Consider the following 22,557-nt stretch of genomic DNA (forward strand, 5'->3'; position numbering starts at 1 on the left):
TTACAACTTGAAGCAAAGAGAGATACCCAAATCCTACATTATCAAAGTTTACTTTCACATTTTTCCATCGGGCAGTCTCATTTCTTTCTATTAGTTTTAGGCAATCGGAATGATTATTCACATCGTTGATGTCAAACATGTCACCAGTTGTGGTGTTAATACAGTGGTAGAATTTTCCAGCAAACAAATTTACGCCCATGATGCTGAAAATTAGCCAGAATATAAGACAAACCAGAAGCACATTCATGATGGATGGAATTGCTCCTAAAAGGGCATTCACAACCACCTAATACACAAATGGAAAAAAAGAAAAGTCAGGATTCGTATCAGTTAAAAAAGGAAAGACATTCCCCTAGTAAACTTTAGTCTTTCTGTTTTTTTTCTTTTATCAAGACTACTTGTTCTAGGATATTTAAAAGCAAAGTAAAAGAAAAAAACAACTTAAAATGGAATCTATTCTTTCTTAAGCAATACATGTAGGGAAACAAATACAGGCAATATAACAGAGAAATGAAAAAAATGGTTTAAAAAAAAGGAAGGGAGAGGTACTAAATGGTTAAAGAAAAAGCAAAATCAGAGAAACTTGTTGCCAAATGGAGTCAGAATATGTGCTGTTTAATAGAAAAAAGAGATGTAGGAAATCCTACTCATAAGATTAACTCATTTATAAAAGGCAATATATTAAAGAACGAAACTAAAATATTTGGACATGAGTTAATTTGATCAATATACTTTTAAAATAAATGAAAAATTCAGATGTACAAATATAAAAATATTATTGAATACCTAATAGAATCTTGTCCTTAATTATTCATGCATCGCTATGACTAATAATAATTTTTGCGTAAGAAGCAAGACAATTTAGCATTATGTATTTCATTAGATCATCACATCGTTTATTTCAAGCTCCAGTCATGTCAGTTGTTTCATTTACTGAGTTTAATTCAATAAACTTATTTTAAATGAAACATAATAGAATTATTTTCTTAGGAAAATAGAAATGGAGGGATGCCATACATAGTTCCCAAATCTGATGTGATTACATGAAGTTTGGTGCTAAATTATTATCTACTTTTTTTTTTTTATGGAAGCATGTATTCCCCCTCTTATCTTTATTTCTGTACCACAAATTAAAAATCTGAGTTTTCATATTTGGCAACACTGTAGGCATGGCTGTCCTTGCCTCTTCCTCCATAGTTCCCATTGGATCTGCACATGAGTAGGAAAGAGGGAAAATAAAGACAAGCCCGAAAGTGCTATGTGACAGATGATGCCTCAGACTTGAATATTAATTGCTAAGTTTAATTCTTCCTATGTACCTCTGTTATTGTCAATTTGATCCAAAGTAAACAACAGGCATCAGAATATCTTCTATCTGTCTTTTGATGCCAGTGCATTTCTACAACAAAGTTTTTTGATTGCCTGTGTGAAAAGAAAATACATGAGACAATTCCTTATACTTCTGAGCCCTAGACAACTCTTGGCCTTCTGGGGATACAAAACAGTGTGATAAGTGGGCCAAAGGAAATAATAAAGCCAGTAATGACAAAGGTGGGGAATGAACATGAAAAAATTAATTTGGGTTGAGTTATCCAGGCGGAACCAGATGACACGGCCTATGCAGCCTACCAAACTGAGACATAGCACCTTTTCTTATCTTATTTGACTGTCTGCATTAGTAAAATTGACTAAATAAACCTGTTTTATACCTCATTTTAAATGTGTGGATATAATTAAATTTCTTTTGAATTAGAAACTTATAAGCTTAAATCAAATTATTATTTATTTTGCTCTTTTTCTAAATATTTTGTTTACCATCCAAAACAGATCAAAATGTTGAAACAGATCAAAATGGAACAGATCAAAATGCTGTTTCTACACACAGTACGTATGAAAATCAGTATTTTTACCTTCAACACCTAGTTTAGAGTAATTACCCATACCTATATTTCTTTTCACATTAGTATATAGGTCTCACACTTCTTTCTAGAAAACTCTTCTCACCTTCCTCACCTCTTTTCCATTCTCACAGTGACCATCCTAGCAGTGCCCTGTTACTTCACACCTGCACTACAGTCAGAGTCACCTTCCTTTAATCCATGTAAGATGAATTAGTCTCCCCCAAATCCTGCTCTAAAATTATTCCAGGGCTCCCCAGTGATTACCAAGTATTTTCCTTAGCTTGGTATTCATATCATTCCACAATCTACATTTCTAGTTTTAACTTCCCTGGCCACCTACACGTCATGTCAATCCAACTAATATAATTACATGTGCTAATATGATTACCAGAGAATTTAGATGCCAATTCCTTTGAAATTCCTTACCCAGTATCTCTTCTGAAGGACGCTCCCTTCTCAGAGGCTTCAGTTCAAATAGCACATCTTTCATGGAGTCTAATTTCAACCCCTAGTTTAGCCTCCTAAATAAAGATGAGTGTTTTCTCCCTTGTACTTAAGAATCGAAATTCTAGTGCTGCGCAGAAATGTAGAAATAATTAGCATTGTGTTCTCATTTGGCAAGTAAGAATAATGAAGTTAAAATAAGTTCAGGGAGTAGACCAGAAGTAGTGTTGAGTGTTCTTTCCAGACTGTGTCATTAGTTCTCCTTAGAGTTGCTGCCATTTATCTGGTACCCATATTGCTCTGTATTGGAGTTAATTGTATTCCTGTAATCCTGACAGATTAATTTTTAAAAAAAAATTTAAGACGCAAAAATATATTTGTGACTCCTCCAAAGCCTTGTGTACCTTGAATACAGGAATACAACAGAGAGCTTTGAATAGAGGAAAACAAACATGGTTGACTAAACGAATGAATGAGCAAATCAAGTAAAGTTTAACTTAGCATTTACTGATCAAAGCATAATTTTTAATTGTTATTTTTGGATATGATAACAACTTTTAACTGTTATTTTTAATAGAATAATTAAAGAACTGGGAACAAGAAAAAGTTTGTGGTTACATAGTAAGTTTGAGAGGTTTACTTTGAAACTAGGGATTGATTTTGAATTAGAATTAACTAACTATTAGAATTCATGATGCAGGCAAGTGCTCTAAAGCAGTGCAGTTCAGAATAGGATTTGCAAAGTTGGCATACATTTGGCCCAGGGAAAAAAGTTTTATATTTACTAAAATAAAAGAGCTTTGTCTTGAAAAACATTTGGCATCATATTGGGGAAATTTACTGTGCAAATGTGCATTCATATTTAAGATTTCATTAAATTAGACAATGAAGGATCTTAGAAACAATTGCCTTTTCCCAAGAGCCTCAAGCCATTCCTTGGTTTAGTAGAGAAGGAGGTGGATTAACACTTTTCAGTCTCTAGGGAACTGCAGTAATTTGTTCCCATGTGTGGAAGGCACTAGGCAGAATTGGTCTGAATACATTGAGATGAACAGATTGAGGTTTCAGGCTGCATAAAAGGAGATGTCTGAGAAAGGAACTATTATAATGAATTATTACTAGAGGGTGTTTCACGAACTTTTCAAACTGTTATCAAATAGAATTTCTCTATTCTAGCAGAACCAGTTCTTACGGAAACTCTTATCTACAGTTCATTATCTGTATTTTTTGATTAAGTCAACTCTAAATGAGGGATTGACAATTAAATATGCAAATTAATGTTAGGAATTTTGCTACATGCAAAAACGTCCTCTTGTCTGAATGAATTGTCTTTGAAGTTTCAAATCAATACTACCCTTGGATTTCAATGCTTCATTAATCAAAATACATAAAAACTATATGAATACAAATCAAAAGGAGGCAAAGTAGAAATCACACGTTTTTGAGAATGAAGAACAATAAGAATCTTTTTTTTAGTCTAACAATTAAATTTGTGTTGTGGGGTTTAATTAAAGTAATTACTTTTTAAAGATATGATAAATCAATTAACCAGGCAAAAATTCCAACTTTTTTTCTCCCTCAAAAATAAAAACTTTTCTTCTTGCACAATATTCCTAAACTTCAAGAATAAACAAAATGTAGACTCATTTTTATTTATGTTTTCACTGTTGTATCTTTTAAGATCCTAGGAAGTTAGCTGGGTGTGACTTACTCTAAGAAGTGAGCTTATGCATTCAATTCTACTTTACTACTCATGATAAGATGTTTTTGCTTTATATCTAGGTGGGTATTTTATTTTGTATAATTTTTTTACTTTTTTCCATTTAAAACATAAATCATGTGTGCTTATTCAACTCTTTCTTAATATATTTTTGCCTTGTTATATTTTACAAATAAGCCCTACGAACTTAATAAAAAATAAGAATGGCCACACAATCGATACCCATTTTATGAAACCTGGAATATCGCACCTTAGCGTCTGTTCACACATATCAGCAATCGAGTGGTGGTATCTACCTGGCAATTTTCAGGCCCCAGATAATGTACTAAATGTCAAGGGTATGCTTTGAAAAGTATCTTCGGCTTGACAAGTTAAAACTTTTTCACACAATCATTCTACACCAGGCACCTCCACCCTCACCAGTCAAGCTCCCCATAAATAAATAACTCAGTATACATAAACTAAATCAGATTTAGTAAAACTTAATAAAGATATCAACTATTGGAGTTAAAATCCACAGAGGGTACATTCATGAAAGTATTTTTTTCAAAAGAAATTTGAGACCATCGAAAACAGGGGGTTAGGATACAAAACTGTATTTTCCCTGCTGTGGTGCAATAGTACCCTTCCCAATCCCCCCCTCGTCCCACTACACATAAGTCACAGTGCAAGGATTAAAGTAGCAAAAGGGGTAATACAGTACCCATAATAAAGGGCTGAGGGGAGGAACCAGCGCTCCACCCCATCCAAGTTGGAGCAAGATTATCCTATATAAAATAGAAATATATAGTTTGTTATTAGTTAGAAATCTGATATGACAGAACATTTGGTGTTACTTTTTGTATATGATACTCTGTTTCCCTATCAATTAAGACTTGAGTTCTTTTGAAAAAGAAGGTATTTAAGATTTCTTAGATTAGGAGGTTAAAAATACAAATTTAAATACAAATTTTATTTTACCCTAGATATTCACGACATCAATTCACTCAGTTCAATTTTACAAGTTGAAAAATTTGGACTGGAAATTTGAAATACAATAAATGTTTAAAAGCTGTCAGCCAGAAGTGTGCATAAAACATGCAAAACACAAAATGCAACGTGATGATAATTTATTTATTACTTTCTACCTTCTTATCAAGCACTGTACGACATGCTTTATTCAGTAATGTGGCATAAAAGCACATGCTTTGAAAAAGTAACAGAACAGCAAAAGTAAAATGAGTGCCTAATTTACGATTTGACACAGCGATTTTATGCTGCTAGGGAGAAGAATTAAATGAGAGTTTCTGAATATATTCAAATCGCACTTCCCAATCATAATTATCATTCTTGTCTCCAACCTCACCATCATCTGTGACTATACTTTTATAAAGCAAAAGAAATCCAAATATTAGAAATACAAAAAATAGGATCAATAATAAGGTTATTTTGACTCTACAATGCCAAACAGGTGTGGAAAATATCACTCATTTTAGTGCTGTCATTATGAGGCAGGAGCTATATTCATAAAGCTGTCAACTTAAATGATTAGTTTTATCCCTATCAGCATCTATAAGGAGTTCATGTTTTTAAAATCCCCAAATTTGTTTTGTTTCAAAAAGAAACCTCTTCTTACAACATAAAAACTATTATGACTAATAATAATAAATAAGGTTATTTCCATAAAAACTAAAAGTAGACCCACAAGATTGTTACAGAAATAGTGTTATATACAGGAAAATCTGATCATTCATCTCATGGATTTAATACATTTGCAAAAGGTTAAATTTAAAATGTTTATAACAGCTTCAAATGTTTAGCTTTGTCCAGACTTCAGAAGCCTTTTAAAAATGCATTATTTTGATTTAGGCAACATGTTTTCAAGTAGAATACGTAAAAATGAAAGTTTTTTTTCCAGAACTAAAGCTGCCAGTCTGAAACAAAAGAAAGTGACATTTTAATTGGAAATCAAACTTAATCTTTACGTACCCCGGAGAGAATTTCTGATAACATTTTGGCGAAAATGTGTGGATCTCTGTGAGAAATAAAAGAAGGACTATTATATTGTGTATTACGTTGTTTTGAATTGTTTCTAATGAGGGAAAAGTTTTCACATATGTTAGGAAAATTGAAGACAAATCTTACGTTCTTAAAAGGTGACACTTATGATAAATTTAAAAGAGAACATAAGGCTATAAACAACTTACAAAATGCAAATGAAAGTCTATAATACAACCTGGTTTCTATAAACATAACTAAACCTTAGGCAGGAAAAGAGCAATGTTTTTTAATTGGAATCATGCAATTCAGCAACTTTGCATAGACAAAAGAAATTTTGTGGTTTTTTTAATAGAACTATTTTTTATATTATACATCTTATACAAATGAATGCTGTGTGCTTTTTAAAAGTCATGGAAAATAAGTCAATAATGGCATAATTTCAAATCTGTTATGAATCATGAGGAATAGTTTAATGTTTTCTTAAAAGGGGCAATAAAAATTTTTGTGTGACTTTGACAAATGAGATTCAAGTTAAGGTTAATTTATGAATCACCTATGGTAATGAGTCAAAAATTATATTTGCTCTTCATTATTTTATAAATGTTTTGTTTTATTGTCATAAAAATATGTGGATTTATATATTATCTTTAAGTTGGTGCTACTATTTATATCAGTTAAGAAGATTAATACAGTTACACATTGAGGATATATTAAACATAACTTTAAAGAGTTTAAAATCCAGTCAGTATCTAATGTCTACCCTTTAATATTCAATTAATGCAAATTTTGGCATTATACAGACAAAAATGTTGGCAGCTTTTTTCATTTACACTCATACTTAGGCACATGTGTGATTCTTATTATTTTCAGTAAAACTTATTAAGTACAGATTAGTCATCACAAAGGAAAAGTAGATGATACAGAATTCACTTAGTTTATTATTATTATATCATTACATACAGTCCTTTATAGTATATCTGCTTTTTTGTATACAGGTTTGTAAGGAAACTCCCAAGATGGATTAGGAAATAAAGTTATTTTAATGAGCACAGCAAATAAATGATATCGTATCATTTCAAGAGAGGCCTAAGTTCTCTTGCATATCACCTAGAAGTAAATATGCAACAGATAAAAGGATAAGGTAGCAATTTTGCAAGAGTTTGCCATTCCTTTTGCATGCATGGGTTTTCCTTTTTCTAAATTTAATTTAATTTAATTCTGGCTATGCGAAATACTTCAGGATCTTTCATTTTCCTTACCCTCATCCCTTCAAATCGTGATAAGGCTCTTAGAGGTCTCAGAGCTCTTAGTGTCCTGAGAGATTTGATGGCACCGAGTTCAGAGTAACCCAAAGCATTTGCTGTTAAACTGACCAATGAAACCTGCACACACAAAGATAATAAAACCTTAAATAAATGGAATAATTGTCATTCAATTTGTGGTTACTATGAAATACAAAAATACAATGTTTGTTTATAATTATGCAGAAGATGAATGGTTGGACATTTTCAACAAACTTTTTAAAAATTTAAGAAAGTTTTATTTTGGGCCGAGCCCGTGGCGCACTCGGGAGAGTGCGGCGCTGGGAGCGCAGCAACGCTCCCGCCGCGGGTTCGGATCCTATATAGGAATGGCTGGTGCACTCACTGGCTGAGTGCCGGTCACAAAAAAGACAAGAAAAAAAAAAAAAGAAAGTTTTATTTTAATGCAAAGAAAGTAGTTTATAAGATGTTAATTTTAAAAAGCTAGTTTAACAAAAAAACTTAAATGTCATGTAATTTGTTAATTGTTCAGCTAATTTAATATATAACCAAATTATTATATAATAAAATATTAGTTGAACAATTGTTAGAAGAATGAAATAAAGAATTAATAAAATGAAAGAAGAAATCCAGGTAGGAAATGTCATTGGTTATTCATCTTTCATTTTATAAATTTGCTGATGAATTTAAGACTTTGCCTATTGCTAGTTATAAAATACAAAAACTGCTATTGTACCAGAAAAATGAAGCATCTCTACCCTGTGTTAGTACATTCAGCTAATTATAATTGGTACTTTCAGAAATTAATGTGTTAAATAAGTTTTGAAGGTGATTTTTGTTCATCTTGTATTTTCATTTATTTAAAGTTTATTTCTATGTAAATAATCTAACTTAAAAAGTAATTTTGTAATGAAATTTCCTCAAATTTTTCTACACTAATTTATGGCTTCTGCCACAGTATCTAGTCCTAAACAGCCAATCAATCAATATTTACCAAATAACTAAATCAATGGATTTACTTCATTTGTATGAAATATGCATGGCTAAAGAAAAAATTTTAGATATCTAATTCTCTAAATAAAGGATCTACCAAAACTCCATATCCAAGAGGGATTGCAATTTCTTTGGTTTGAAAGTGGCTAGTATTGGACAGGTCCACATACACTGGACACTATTTTTGCAAAATTTTCTTTTTTTAAGTGCATTAAGTTGCTTTACATTTAATATGCTTTTATATTATTTGGGATGTGTTAAAATTGCTTTTATCTTCTTTAGAGAGCTGCACTGATACTCATGAAATAATTTCAATGGAACAATGAAAAAAAGGTATTATTCTTTCACAAGTACAAAATTCTCTATCAAATTATTTTTCTAAAATATTTCATAAATGACTATTAAAAACCAACTTGTAATAATAAAGCTATCTTTTTTCCACCTAAAACTTCAGACATGTAAGCATAATAGAGAAAAGCAAAACTCAGGAAATTTCAAAAGGGTTAAATTATATTTAGATTTAAAATCTAATGTAAAAAATGATAAAGAATTGAAGTACAGTGTAACTTTTAATGCTCCATACCACAATGTTAGAAATTTTTCCCATTTTTAATATCATAAAGCAATTATTCTTTTGAGGTTTCTCTCAAATCACTCCTTTCGTGGTAACATTACTAAGCTTTTCAAATAGCTTTGGCTTTGCCTTTGTTCAGAATCAAGGAGATATAATGCATGTATGACAGCTCTAGAAGTATTTTCCACAGGAACTCTTCATAATCCTGGGATAAAACTGTTGCCTAGGAAGTCATGATATTTTGGACATAGCTTTCTAAAGCTGAAATTATGCCAAATTGATAACGTAAAACACAATGTTTAACACATCTTAAAGTCAGCTATTAGTTCAAGGGTAAATGAAGTATTATTCATTGGGTATACACATTCTATGAAGGGCTGTTCGGTACATTACAGGCTTGCCACAAATGTAGTCTACATTCTAGGAAAACTGCTACTGCATAAAGTAGTCATGTCTTTCCCCACACTCTGCACACCTTACATCCTATAATGGAGTTATAATCTGCATAATTTACTTTTTAAATCTATCCTATAAAAACTTTGAGTAAATCGAAGAAAAATTTTTTAAAAATGACAGTAGTACCTACCATCATCACTGTTTATTGAATGCCTTTAATACAGTATAAGTAATATCACCATTTTACAGAGTCAGGGGCCACATAACTTACTCAGTGACACAAAACTACTAAGAGGTGGGACTGGGATACAAATTCAGATCTGTCTGATTCACAGCATAAGGAATGTAAGCACCATGCTGTCTAAGTTCTATATTTCACCACTTTCCCTACAAGCTGATGGTAATAATGTGTGTGTGTTCTTTCCAGCTTTTGTCCTAGATAACCACCATAGATCCCATTCCCCCAATACTATTTTAAGTCAGTCCTAAATTAGTCCATGTCTTCCCCGAACTACACTATTATTCACTGAGTGAGTTGAGTGACTAAGTAGCATATCCTGTCAATACAACATAGTGGTCAGAAATTCACCACTTTAGAATTAGAATACAAACAAGACAAACTACCTTGAACAGAAGACAAAGATATGGAGAATACCTACATCAACAATTAAGAAGTCCAGCCAGCACCAGGCATTGGTGAAATATGTTTGATAGCCATATGCCACCCATTTTAGAAGCATTTCCAGTATGAAAATATAAGTGAAAACCTTGTCAGCATATTCCAACATTGTCTTAATTGTCTTTCGCTGATCAATATATATGTCTTCAAATGCCTATAAATAAAGAGTTATACATTTGAGCTTTCAAAAACTACTATACTCTATGAGCTATTTTTTTCTGGTCATGTATGCATATGGCATTTCATTGTAATAGGAGATCAGAGGAACAGTAATTATTGCTGGTTCCTTCCTCTCAAAGTTTTTAAAATTATTTAAACAAGAAAACAGTTATACTCTTCATTGCTATTACAGCCAGAAGAAAGAAGTAAAATTATAATTCTAGTGAATTAATTTGACTTGTTCAGGAAATAGCTCTTGATGTCATATCCTGATGCAGCCACCCCAGCATGAAGTTACATATTCCATTTGTTTCATTTCTTTTGCTTCCTTCTGTTGTATTTTTCTTTTTCTTTTTTTTTTTTTGCCACAGAAAGGAGGTTAAATAGAAAAATGAAGGCTAATATATTTATAAAGCAGAAATTGTCATTAATCGTCACAGTGCCTGATTTAGCTGGTTCATCTGCTTCTTTTTTCTTTATTTTGTTGATAGCTTATATTTCTCAGCAGAGATATGTCATGACAATGATGGTAAAATAAAATTACTTTTCATTTAGATGCTAATATGTATTCTTCTAACATGAACTGGTCTTGATATTTCACTTCTAGGTATACATTCCTTTCAATGGTTAAAGACTATTTCTTGTCTAAAGTAGCATGTAGAGAAAATTTATTTCATCAGAAAAATTTGCAAGAAAATATTACCCTGTGTTAGATTATAAACTTAAAGAAACTCATAAGAAATTGTGTTTCTACCAGGCAAACTATCATCTATCTGTATCTATCTATTTATCATCTACCTATTTCACAACTTAAGTTTTCCCTTTGTGCCAGTGTTTTTCAAAAATGCTATCTATACATTATATTTATATATTTTAAATAATTTTCATATAAATATAAATTGATTCTGGTGAAATGAACATGTTTACATAGAGAAAGCAATCCTTAAATGAATCACTTAAGCATGCTGCTCAGTATTTATTGTTATCAACATTCATTGTTTCCTAAGTAGTGTAGTAATTGTGAGCACAATTGGGAAAAGACAGAGAAGAGGTCCTTAGCTTACCAACTGTTCATAACAAGATAATAACAGTACCACTCAGAAATGTAATTCATCAGAATGCAGAGGATACATATTCCCAATCATAGGACTTCCATTAACTACATTGTGGTTCTCATACCTATTTTTTTATTAAACCATCAGTAATTGAATATTCACATTCTTTGGTTATAACAAATAAACTGGAGGGCTAAATTTTCTGGGCTACTTAATAATAAGCAACAATTAATAAATAGCTTATGTAAAATGTATGCATAGTAAAGTAGATTCGAAATATATAGTTATACATTAAGTCTATAGTCTGGAAGATACAAGGTGGGGTAATTAAAAGTGCACTGGATACTAAGACAGAAAAGAATTAACAAGAACTAAACGGAAAGAATTAATAAGTCATCAGTATTGGAAGATTATAAAGGTTAGTACTGTAACACTTTTGCTTAATATTCACTCACCAGGGCACCACTACTAAGGAGAATCATGAAAACAATGAAGGTCTCAAACCAGTTGTGTTCAACTATTCGGAAACATGTTCTTCTCAGGTTCCACCATTGTTTTCCTCTTCCGTCTTCCACACTGATTTGACAACATTTGAACCTTTGTACACAGCCTGCAAGTATAATGTTCAAACAGTAAATAAAATAACTTTCATAACATCTTTTGGCATGTCCCTTTTTATCTTTTCATTATTACTACCATCTTTATCTTGCTGGGATAACTCTCTAAGCCTGAAATAGTAAGAGCACACATTAGCTCTGTGAATTTGGGAAAATTATTCAGGATTTTTAAATGGTTCCCTGGCTAATAATATCTGCTTTTTCTGTCTCACAGTGTTGTTGACCAAGAGAAAACTTTTTAAATTACAAATAAATGGAAAATAGCTTTTCCTTGTATTCTGTCATCCTATTGCACTCTGTTGAAGTCACTCTAGAAAAAGATTCCAAAATGGAACTTAATAATAATAAAAAACAGAAAACTTCCCTTTTGAAGAGGACATAGAGTAATACTGTAGATATCTTTCAACAGTGCTGGCTTTGTTACTGTTTATATTTTCTTGTGGTGCTCCTAGTATGGCTAATATAATTTTTGAAATCAATTTAGTTCACTAAAGTGTGATTTTAATGGTCCTGCTTTGATGTGTCATTGCTTTCCTCATGCCGCTTTCACTTATTCTAACATCAGAATTATATCAGCAGATATCTCTGAGTGCCTTCGTAAGCACCATGGAGGATACGAAAAAAGAAGTACAGAATATATACCTTGCTCCTAACAACCTTACATACTGGTTTTCAAGAAAAGGTATAAACACAAGAACCCTGCCCCAAGGCAAAAAGAAAAATGAAAAAAGGCAAGTATGTTGCAAGAAAAAGGAGGGGGAAAAAAGAAAGAGAAAGAATGGAGAAAGAGGGGGAGAAAAGATGGCAAGAAGGAAGGAAGGAACTAAGGAAAGAAGAAAGGAAGGAAAAAGAAAGAAGACATAAAACAATTCAAAAAAGAAAGAGACAAGTTTTCGTAAGACAACATATGATTAATTATCAGGTGAATTAAATGGATATATATATTATGGCTGTTCAGAGGAATAAAAAGCTATCCCAGCATGGTCAGATGAAGGTATTTTGAGAACAGCTCTGAGTGTTGTGCATAATTTATAAATGAAATAGAGGAAGACTGAAGATACGTTATGCCTGTGAAGAAAAGAACACCAAATAGAAAGTATACAAACGTATTCACATCTCCAAAACTCAAATTCCCAATGAAATCAGAGCATGGGAAATACTAGTTATGGGATAGGCATATCTCATACCTGTCACCCATGTTGCACCAGGCTCAACCAGATGCTGTTTAGGTATTAGGTATCAACAGCAGTGCTTATCTCCTGTTTCATCCAACAAGGATTGGAAAATGATGTTTTTGTTAAAAAAAACCACAGTTTAGCATTTACAATTCATTTAGCTTTAGTAGATGGAAAGTTACTTTTAAGGCAAATTCTGTTTATGAGAATATTGACTAGTATTTGAGATGCCAACTTATTGAGAAAGCACCATTTTATTTTAAAAATTGTAAATTAGTCACACGATTTGGTTTTGTTAAAATACTTTTGTCTCCATGTTCATGATCTCTTCCGCATAATGGGCAGAGATAATCAAACTACAACACTAGATTTTAAATCATTTTTGTCTGTCATCGTATTAGAGATAATTGAAATGGATCTATTACCAATTTCTGTTCCATTATAAGACACCCATTTTGGGTGACCAGTAGCTAAAAAAGCTGCCCTCTACAAATGAAAGACTAACATGAATATCATTCTGTTTACCTTCAGTAAAACAGGCTTCAGGTTCAAGGGTTTCTTCAGGTTCCACTACAGGCTGCTCTTCTGCAGGTATACCAATGTCCACAGTGCTGCCTTCTGAGGAGCTACTGCTTTCATTAAGTTTCTGTACATGAGACAGACATAAAAAGTAAATTCCTTTAATTTCAGTAATAAGTGCCCTATTAAGAAAGGATTATTGCTATGAGCTTATTTTGTACTCTCCTCGAGGTAGAGATTTTTAGCACAAAAGAGGGATTGAATAAACAAAAGAAATAAGAAAACCATTGTCTATGTTAATTCCTTTGCTGTAATTCACAGTGTTAAAATATGAAATCATATGTTAAAATATGCTATGTTATGTTGTTACAAATGGCTGTCAGCAACATGTACTGAGCAAACCATAGTCCTGTGGATTAGAAGAGGAGAAAAAGAGGGAGAGGGATGGGGAAAGGGAGGAGAGAGGAGAAAGGAAGCAGGAGAGGAAGAGAATCCCTACCTTAGAAGAAATAATGGCTTTTAAATTTTTGGTGAAATTAATTAATTCATCCAGTAATTTATTCAACTAATATTTACTGAACACTAATAAAGTGCAAGGTGGTGAATATTTACTAATGACTAAAATATTTGTGGTTTTGTTGGGCTACCAAATCTAGTACAGTGTTTTCCAAATTTTAGGCTTATGTAGACCATCTAATAGGCATTTAAAAACACACACCAAGCACTCATCTAACCTGTTATCACAATATTTCAAATAAGGAAAATTAAACACAATATTAAAATTATTAACAAGAGTTTTATATACATGGAAAAGAGTTGATATTTTGGTGAAAATTTCACCCAACTATTTGTATTTGTTTGAGAAGGATAGCTAATATGTCTGGGTCCATATCCAGTTTCTTTCTTCCCTTCCCTTTTAATTTCTTGCCCAAACTTAACTCTCAAGTACAGGTCATTAGGACCTATAATGATATGTAGCTCCATCATAGAGGATTCAAATTGAAGCTGATCTCTGAAATTACAAAAAGATTTATCATTGAAGACTAATTTCAACATTGCGACAAATATTCAGTTGTCCTGCATACCACACTCAAAAGCGGAAGGTTGACTGTTTGACATTGGATACAGTAGCAAATAGATTTTTGGTTGCAAAATCTACTTTTTGGTTGCATTTGGCTCTTAATATCCTTACGTTCTGTTCCAGCATTTGTACTGAATTAAATACATACCCAGGAATAAGTCACTGGTTTCTTCCTCTGACAAATAAAGAAAATCATTGAATGGTATACCTGAGTCACAATCACAATCAAACCATTCATATTAAAGTATGTGGTCTTCTGAAGAAATCCTTATGTCTTAACCTCAACATTACAGAGATTTATCATTTGGTTATTAAGTGATAGGCCTAGGCTGAGATTTGCCATTTCAACAAGTGACTTCATATGATAGAAGTGGCCTTTATTGGCATTATCAGTGTCATAAAAAAATTATTTCATATTTTATAAAAACCATGTGAACAACATTTTGTCATCACCCATTGTTTTTCATTGTAGAAAAGCAGTCTTGTGCAAGATGTCCACTCCTTATTCAAGAATGAGCGAATAGGATCTGAGAAATTTAAGTTTCAGCAACACTAATTAAGAACAAGAAAGCACATTGTTTCCTTTGAATAAATTTGTGTGTGGAGAAGCATTCAGATGCATAGTTAATATCAATAGCAAATTTACCTTGCTGTAAATATAATTGTTACATGCTAGATCTGATCCCCAAATAACCTTTTTAGTCTATATCAACTCATGAAATAAGAGATTGGTAGAAAAAACATCTCTTTTCAATAGTATGGGTTTTCAGTGATGAACAGAACAAAAAGTTGTTGAACAATTCATCCTCATGTAAGTACCACACATAAATGATTCATTCTCTGCACATAAGTGGTTTCATCCAATTGTAAGGTAAATTAGATCCTAGCATGAATATGCACTTAAAAGTTGTTCTTCTTTATTTGTGCTGGTAATATTATGCAATAACAAAGACATTTGATAATAAAATACTGCCAATAGCAAGTTGTGATTTCTTGCCAACTGTATTTCCTTTCTTATGAGGAGTACTACTTTTAATGATACCTCTGAAGTATTGAGTTTTATTCTGCCTTTAAGTGAAAAAAAAATATTCATTTGTTGCAGCAAAGCATTGCTTTTTACTTGTTCTAAGACTTATCTGAGGAGTGACTTTTTTCTTATTTGAAAATTACATGAACCAAAAAGATCTCATGTTACTTTTTGATAAGTTTTCAAAATGACATTCTCTGAAGTGGACAAATAGATCAACAATTCAATAAGATTCCATTTTCAGATACTCATCTTCTTATTTTGACATTTAGTTTTAGGCTGCTTATGTAAGGTTGTCATTCTTACAGAATTACTTTTTTTCAATACTGGCAGACTCATAGTTTTTCTGTTGTTTTTACAGTAGAGTATCAATTCACACAAAAAAATCTGAATTTTAAGGTTTGTATTATTTCAATTTCTATTTCATCCTTTCTAGCTACTGAGTCAATTTTATGTAATGAGGAGACAGCACAATAGAAGAGTAGCATCAATTAATGCAAATTAAACAAATAAGGGATACACACAAACTCTACTAAATGTTAGATGAAGTAAACTTGCTACTATTATCCTTGCAGTACATGAACAACTCTTTAAGAATGTAGTGGATATTAGGAACATCAGAATAATTCTAGGAACTCTAAATTAGCTTATATTTTAAATATGTTAAATATTTGTGAATAACTTTGCTGTTTCTTGAGGACTGCTTTACATGCAAATAGGGACCATGACTGGGTTGTAAGTTAAGGAATTGATGAATAGTGTTAATTTTCCAAATTGTAAAACATCAATGGCAAAGCCAAAGGTAGTCAAGTCACAAACAGATACAAGATCAGTCTGTGATATTATAGCTACATGGTTTGACCACTTACTGTCTTGCTTCGTGTTGTAGTAGACACTTTTTATTCATTATTTCATTTAATTCTAACACTTTAATTCTATGAGGATGGTACTATCATTCGTTTCACAGATGACAAAACTAAAACTCAGGTTAAGTCACTTGTCTAGCACCATATAACTAATAAGCGAAAAAGCCAAGAATTGAGACAATAATTTTTGAGCCCAAAGCCTATGCTTTGTCTTCTAAGCAAACACACTGTGTCTGAAACAAAAGAAAGAGTGTATTCACACATTTATAATTCTTCCATCAAGTTAAAAGTAAAGATAATCTATAGGAAAAAAGTATCAAAATGAGCCTAACAAATGAAGAGAATCAAACAAAAACCACCCATTCACACCACAAACCAATAATGAAATTTTATATAATACAAATATTCAGTGCCTTCACAGAAATTATTTCATCAGCTGCAACAAGTTAACTTTTGGTAGTTATAGACATGAGTTATATTTAATTTTTGTTGATAGTGATTCTGCCAACATAATGATACACTTGTTATAAAGCAAATGTTATATTAGTGGTTTAAGGGCAAGCAATAACAAAACCCTTTGGTATGGTTATTACTTTAAATCACAGGGAAATTTAGAAAATATACTACATGTAAACTCTTTAAAAATTTTGGACAAATTCAGTCTTTGCTTAGCACAATTCTTCACACATAGTGCAAAAATACAAACATTATGCTTCATATCAAACAGGCATCCATTACCAAATAAAATTATGAATTGCATAGATTTCAGTTTTCCAAACAGGAACTGTAAGTCCTAAGGTAAAAAGATGTGATCCTAAAATAATATAAATTTAATTTAATTTTATTTCTACCGATTGCCTCCCTAAGTATTCTTCCCTCGTGTGTCTTGCCTGAATGATGATAAAATAAATTGTTACCTTTTTTATGTACAAAGTTATTCCAGGTCTTACTGGGTAAGGCTTTCTCCAGGTGAGAGTGCTATTGCCAGTATATCAACTTTACTCTTAAGAACATTCTTTAAAATTAATTGTTCTTGTTTTGTAACCCAACTTTTAAATACATTACTAGTTACTCAACGTACTTCTAAGTATACTTTTTCTTTAATGCATACAGTTAAAAGTTGAAAGTCAATCTATATTTTAGAAGTTTTAAAATGATTTAAATGAATTAAATTCCCATTATTAGTATTTCAATGAAAGATCTGCTTTTAGAAATTTCCTAGCTCTAGACAAGTATCCTCTAGATGTTGACAAATTAATTTTCAAATATTCCTTAACACTGTTAAGTGTATCTATGGTGTGTCTGAACTACTGTCGGAAAATAGAGGTGTGTCTATGGCATTCAAACTCAACATGCTCTCTATTAAATCAAAGACTTTGTTTTCCCCTCTCCTAAAAATGCTCCTTTAACCAAGTTTGATTCTGGCCGATTGCAATACCACTCTTTCAGCACCCAAACTCAGAATCTTCCTGTTTACTCTTCCTTATTTCAATGGTTAACTGTAATCAAAGGCCACATTTACTTAATTATACCTCTGAGATAACTCTTTTCTTAGTCCCATCTTCCAAATTTCTGTGAAATTTCTGTTCATTCTTGTCTTACCTATCTTTTCGAGAAATAAATAAAAATGGCCACCCTCATTCTAGCTTCACCTTACTTAGCCCTTTGTGGACCACAAAGCCTGGCATGTGGTAGATGCCCAATAAATGTTTGGTGAAAGAATAAATGCATGAATACCTCTGTTTCAGATATTAGCATCAGATGAAGCTCTTGTCTCCAACTTAGCATTCCGACCAAATCTCCTAAATCTATCTTTCAAAGACAGAAGCTGTGCTTTAGTCAAAGTGAACTTACCGTTTTCTGGCTTTTGCTCATAGTGGTTTTTTCCACATTATTATGGAAGAGTAATAACTGCTCTCTCATCTAAACCCTCTTCAACACTGCACTACCCTTTGGGCACGTATTGCTTTTTATTATAACCTACCTTCATTCTAATTGACTTACCAAATTAATGATGTTTGGCATTTGCTCTATAAAATACAATGATTGATGCCCTTGATGTGCCAAAATTGCTCAGTTGGTTGGCTACTCTGCAGTATACATGCACATTTCTGTTTCCACCAGGTGAGTTGCATGGTTATCAGGAATAAGTCATGTTTGTTTTCAAATCAATTTATATCATTTTTAACTAATATATAATTTAAATTTTGCATAATTAAAAAAAATGAGTTTGGAAAGAAAGTCGTATCCATAAAAACTTAGTTGAAATCACTGAATAAACTTAATAAAGGTATATCGTTCACATGCATACATACCCATAAGAAAGCTTGTAAAATTAGGTTTGAATAATAATTTTTTTAAAAAGGGGTATGTATATAAATTTCTAGAAAGATGATAAATTCAGGTTGTTATACAAGACTCTTTAAAATTTTGTTCTCTTTGGAAAACCTGACCTAGAATCATAGATGATGAATTACAGCTGTGGCTCATGCTAAAGCAATAATGTGCAATCCCAATCACTAAGCTAGAAAAAGGGGCCTAAAATTGCATTTTTAATATATGTGTCATTAAAAAAAATAACTTCTGTTAAATGTTTGGGATCCAGAGGAGTTTATAAGTCATTCAAAAATGGAATATGTCTAAAAATCAGATTTCAAAAGATAGTATTCATATGTGACTTAAGCTCTACTTCCTAAATCAACATTTTGCAAAGAAAGACTGTTAAGTCATATCATAGCTAACCCCTCTGATAGACTCCGATTCTCATAATAGTAAGGGAAATTTGCCTGGACTTTCAAGTTGTACTGACATCACGTAAAGTGACAAGTGAATATTAGAAAGATCAAACCACAGACAACTGTACTCATGACAGTGAATCTACTCTAGATAAACTATGCTAACCACAGAGAAATACTAGTGCTTTTTCTAGAAATTCATATATAATGGAAATAAATGAACAATAATGTGAAAAGGAAAAGAAAAACAAACAAAATAAAATAATACAGAAGAGACTGAGTTGAAGTGTTTTTAGCCAATACATACATGGGCAACAGTAAGAGTTTTGATTGTCATGTTAAATAAAAAACAATAATTAAATTAATATTAAATTAATAATAAACTTATTAAATAATAGATTAAAATAAATAAAAAAAATATTACTAAATAAAGGCACCAAAATCTTTTCACTGGATGACAAAGACATCAGTAATGATGTCAAAGATGTCAGAGATGACAGTAAATTTATATAAACAAGAGAGAAAGGCACCAAGATGAAGCTTAAGCATTTAATTCTCATAAATTCTCTATAAAATACTACATGCTTAGTCATTAGTGTACTTTAGAATTTAGAGAAACACAATTGTTTTTGCAGATGATGAACTGTACAGCTAAACTTCAATTAATAATTATGTACATGTTCAGTATATATCTTGCAATGAAAGGTGAGTATCTGTCTTGTTATGGAAGAGGGGATCGATACTATGATCTGCATAGATCTAGGCTTCAGTCAGAAGGGGAAGGCCAAGCAGGCAAGATCCACTCTCCTCTGTTTTACGTATTCATGGTACATGTAAGAATTTGTTTAAAAATCAAAATTGTTAAAAAATACTGAGAAACCACAATTGAATCAGAACTTGGGGAAATGTGTGCCTGAATTTTTTAAAAGAATATTAAAATGGAAGGAAAAATATGTGCTGAGTAATATGGAAGATTAAATGGAATTAGTAACATAGTTTTCCATGAAAGCAAGGTGATAAGTGGAATGACTTGCTTTTGTCCAATAAAAAAGCAATGGGATGTCATTCCTGTGATTATGCTTATTTTTTCCCACATTTTTTTTCATGAAAAAAGTAATCTGTAGTTCTAACTTCTTTATGCTAAGTACCAAAAATCATGCTTACAGGAGCAGTAAAACATGAAAGCTTTCCTGTGTGAAAACATACACTTCAAATCAAATAAATTTTTACAAATTATGCTCAAATTTTTTACTAGAATCTCATAAGGATTAGAATTGAAAGTGACCTTAGAGAGCTTCGGAGAATATTTAAATTAGAAAAGTAGACCTGGGTGCTATAATTGATTTGGCAAAAAACACACAGCTTATAGGTCAATGACCTAGGGTTCAAAACTTCCAAGTTTAAACCTCTTTTTAACTCAACATGCTGCTTCTGTGAGTATTTCATTACCACACATCATTTTTATAAAAATTATGCAGAAAATTTACGTATGGAATAAGTAGATGATGTAAATTATTTTACACAACCAAACCACATCTGTCACTCTCTCAGCATTTCTCATCTCATTATTCCAGAACTTTTAAAACAGGCTATGGCCTCCAGTCGAGACTTTCTTCAATCCACGTGCACCAGAAACTGGTGGGATCTTTTAAAACAAATTACTTTTCTACTAAAATCTATAAAGGCTCCCCATTATCTCTATGGCATCTATGCAAATTTCTAGTTTTGTCACCTGGGGGAGGCGTCACCTTTGCTGGCTTAGGCCACAATAGTGGAAAGAATTCCATTAAAAATAATTTTTTTCTTTGTATTAAAACATAATTGATTGTACCTGTCTGTGGGGTACAGTGTTTTATATCGATACCTATGTGCAATAAGTGATGCTCAAATCAGGATAATTAGTATATTCAATGTTATGCAATGTTATTGTTTTTCATGGTTCTTTATTGATTCCTCCCTTACCCAAAACATCACTGGTAATGTCAGTTCTGTCCTATCCTTTTGAAAGTTCAACGTATTATTGTGATTGTCATATCTTTCGTTCTTTCTTTTTTTATTGATTTGTTTATTTTTTCAAGCTCCCACTTTTACAAGTGAGGACATGTGGTATTTCTCTTTGTGGCAAGAAACCCAAACCTGGTTCAGCCTCTCGCTTTCTGTGTGACTTTGCCCAAATAACTCTCTTTGGGCCACAGTTTCTTATACATAACAATGAAAGGATGACCTGTAAAGTTCCAGCTTTAACGTTCTGTGACTACATCATCTTTTGGGATTTGAAATGATACATTTTTGCCAAGCCTTAAAACTAAGAGAGATGTGCTATCAGGAATGAGAAGGCAACGTGAGGAGCAGACCTGGACTCAGGAAGAGGAAGGGTGAGGAGTGAGCTCAGGGTGGGGATGCAGCTGGGCCTGCACAGGCTCATAGTAAATGCTGGCTCTGTGGCTAGAAAAACCCCATGATTATCTCTGGCCAAGGAGAAGCAGAAGTAATCACTATTCCCACCTTAGAAACAGGGCAACCATCGACATACGAGTATAGCTGGGCTTTTCATTTCATTTATCTATTAGCTCTATGTCCAGTATTTACTCACTCAACATTTATTGGAAGGTACTATGTTCTGAGATTTGTGTGAAGCATCTGTCTCATGGACCCCCTTAACCGCATAATGCGTTATTTATCTGAGACTTTTTTTCTTTTCATCCGATGCTTTTTGTTGGCCTTTTATTGGCCAAATTGAAAAGTAGAAAGTACTTATACTTACGTTAATATTACAATTAAGGTTAATAATTCTTTGTATTTGTCTTCTAATTATAATGTTTCGTATATAAATTGTCCCTGTCTTTTGCCTATTTTTCTAACAGAGTGTTAGTGGTCTTACTAGACTGTATTTACTCTTTATACATACAAAATCATTTGGGTTTTCTTAAAAAGTATTATTTGCCAAATGTGTTAGTTTTCTATTGCTGAGTAACAAATCACCATGTACTTAGTAGCTTAAAACAACCCAAATTCATTATCTCACAGTTTCTGCAGGTCAGAAGCCTGACACTGCATGGTAGGATTCTCTGTTCAGGGTCTCACTGGGATGTTGTCAAGTTGGATGGAAATGCAGTTCTCATCTGGGGTCAGGATCTTCTTCCAAGCTTACTGTTGATGATATAATTCATTTTCTTGCGGTTGTAAGACTGAGCTCTCTGCTTTCTTGCTAGCTCATGGCCGAGGATCACTCTCAGCAATTAGAGGCCACTCACAGTTCCCTGCCACATGGCTGGCTGCTGTATGCAATTTACAACATGGGTGTTTGCTGTCCTCTGGGCCAGCCCCAGCATATTTCTCTGATTTCCTCTATGTGACCAGTGGGAGAAAACACT

The 22,557-nt window shown here is 32.4% G+C and overlaps 1 protein-coding gene across 8 annotated transcripts in view; it reads right to left on the reverse strand.

Moving 5' to 3' along the window:
- The window catches only part of LOC134383794 (sodium channel protein type 1 subunit alpha), a 74,854-nt gene that overhangs the window by 10,617 nt on the left and 41,680 nt on the right, over positions 1-22,557 (reverse strand). For all 8 annotated transcript variants that reach the window (XM_063105257.1, XM_063105223.1, XM_063105214.1 and 5 more), the window contains 5 exons: positions 13,481-13,601; positions 11,619-11,773; positions 9,930-10,103; positions 7,305-7,427; positions 5-286 (listed from right to left, as the gene is read on the reverse strand). In XM_063105257.1, coding sequence (XP_062961327.1) covers positions 5-286; positions 7,305-7,427; positions 9,930-10,103; positions 11,619-11,773; positions 13,481-13,601 — 855 coding nt within the window. The remainder of the gene's footprint in view (positions 1-4; positions 287-7,304; positions 7,428-9,929; positions 10,104-11,618; positions 11,774-13,480; positions 13,602-22,557) is intronic.

Source organism: Cynocephalus volans, chromosome 1, assembly GCF_027409185.1.
Source record: "Cynocephalus volans isolate mCynVol1 chromosome 1, mCynVol1.pri, whole genome shotgun sequence".
Classification (NCBI taxonomy): domain Eukaryota; kingdom Metazoa; phylum Chordata; class Mammalia; order Dermoptera; family Cynocephalidae; genus Cynocephalus; species Cynocephalus volans.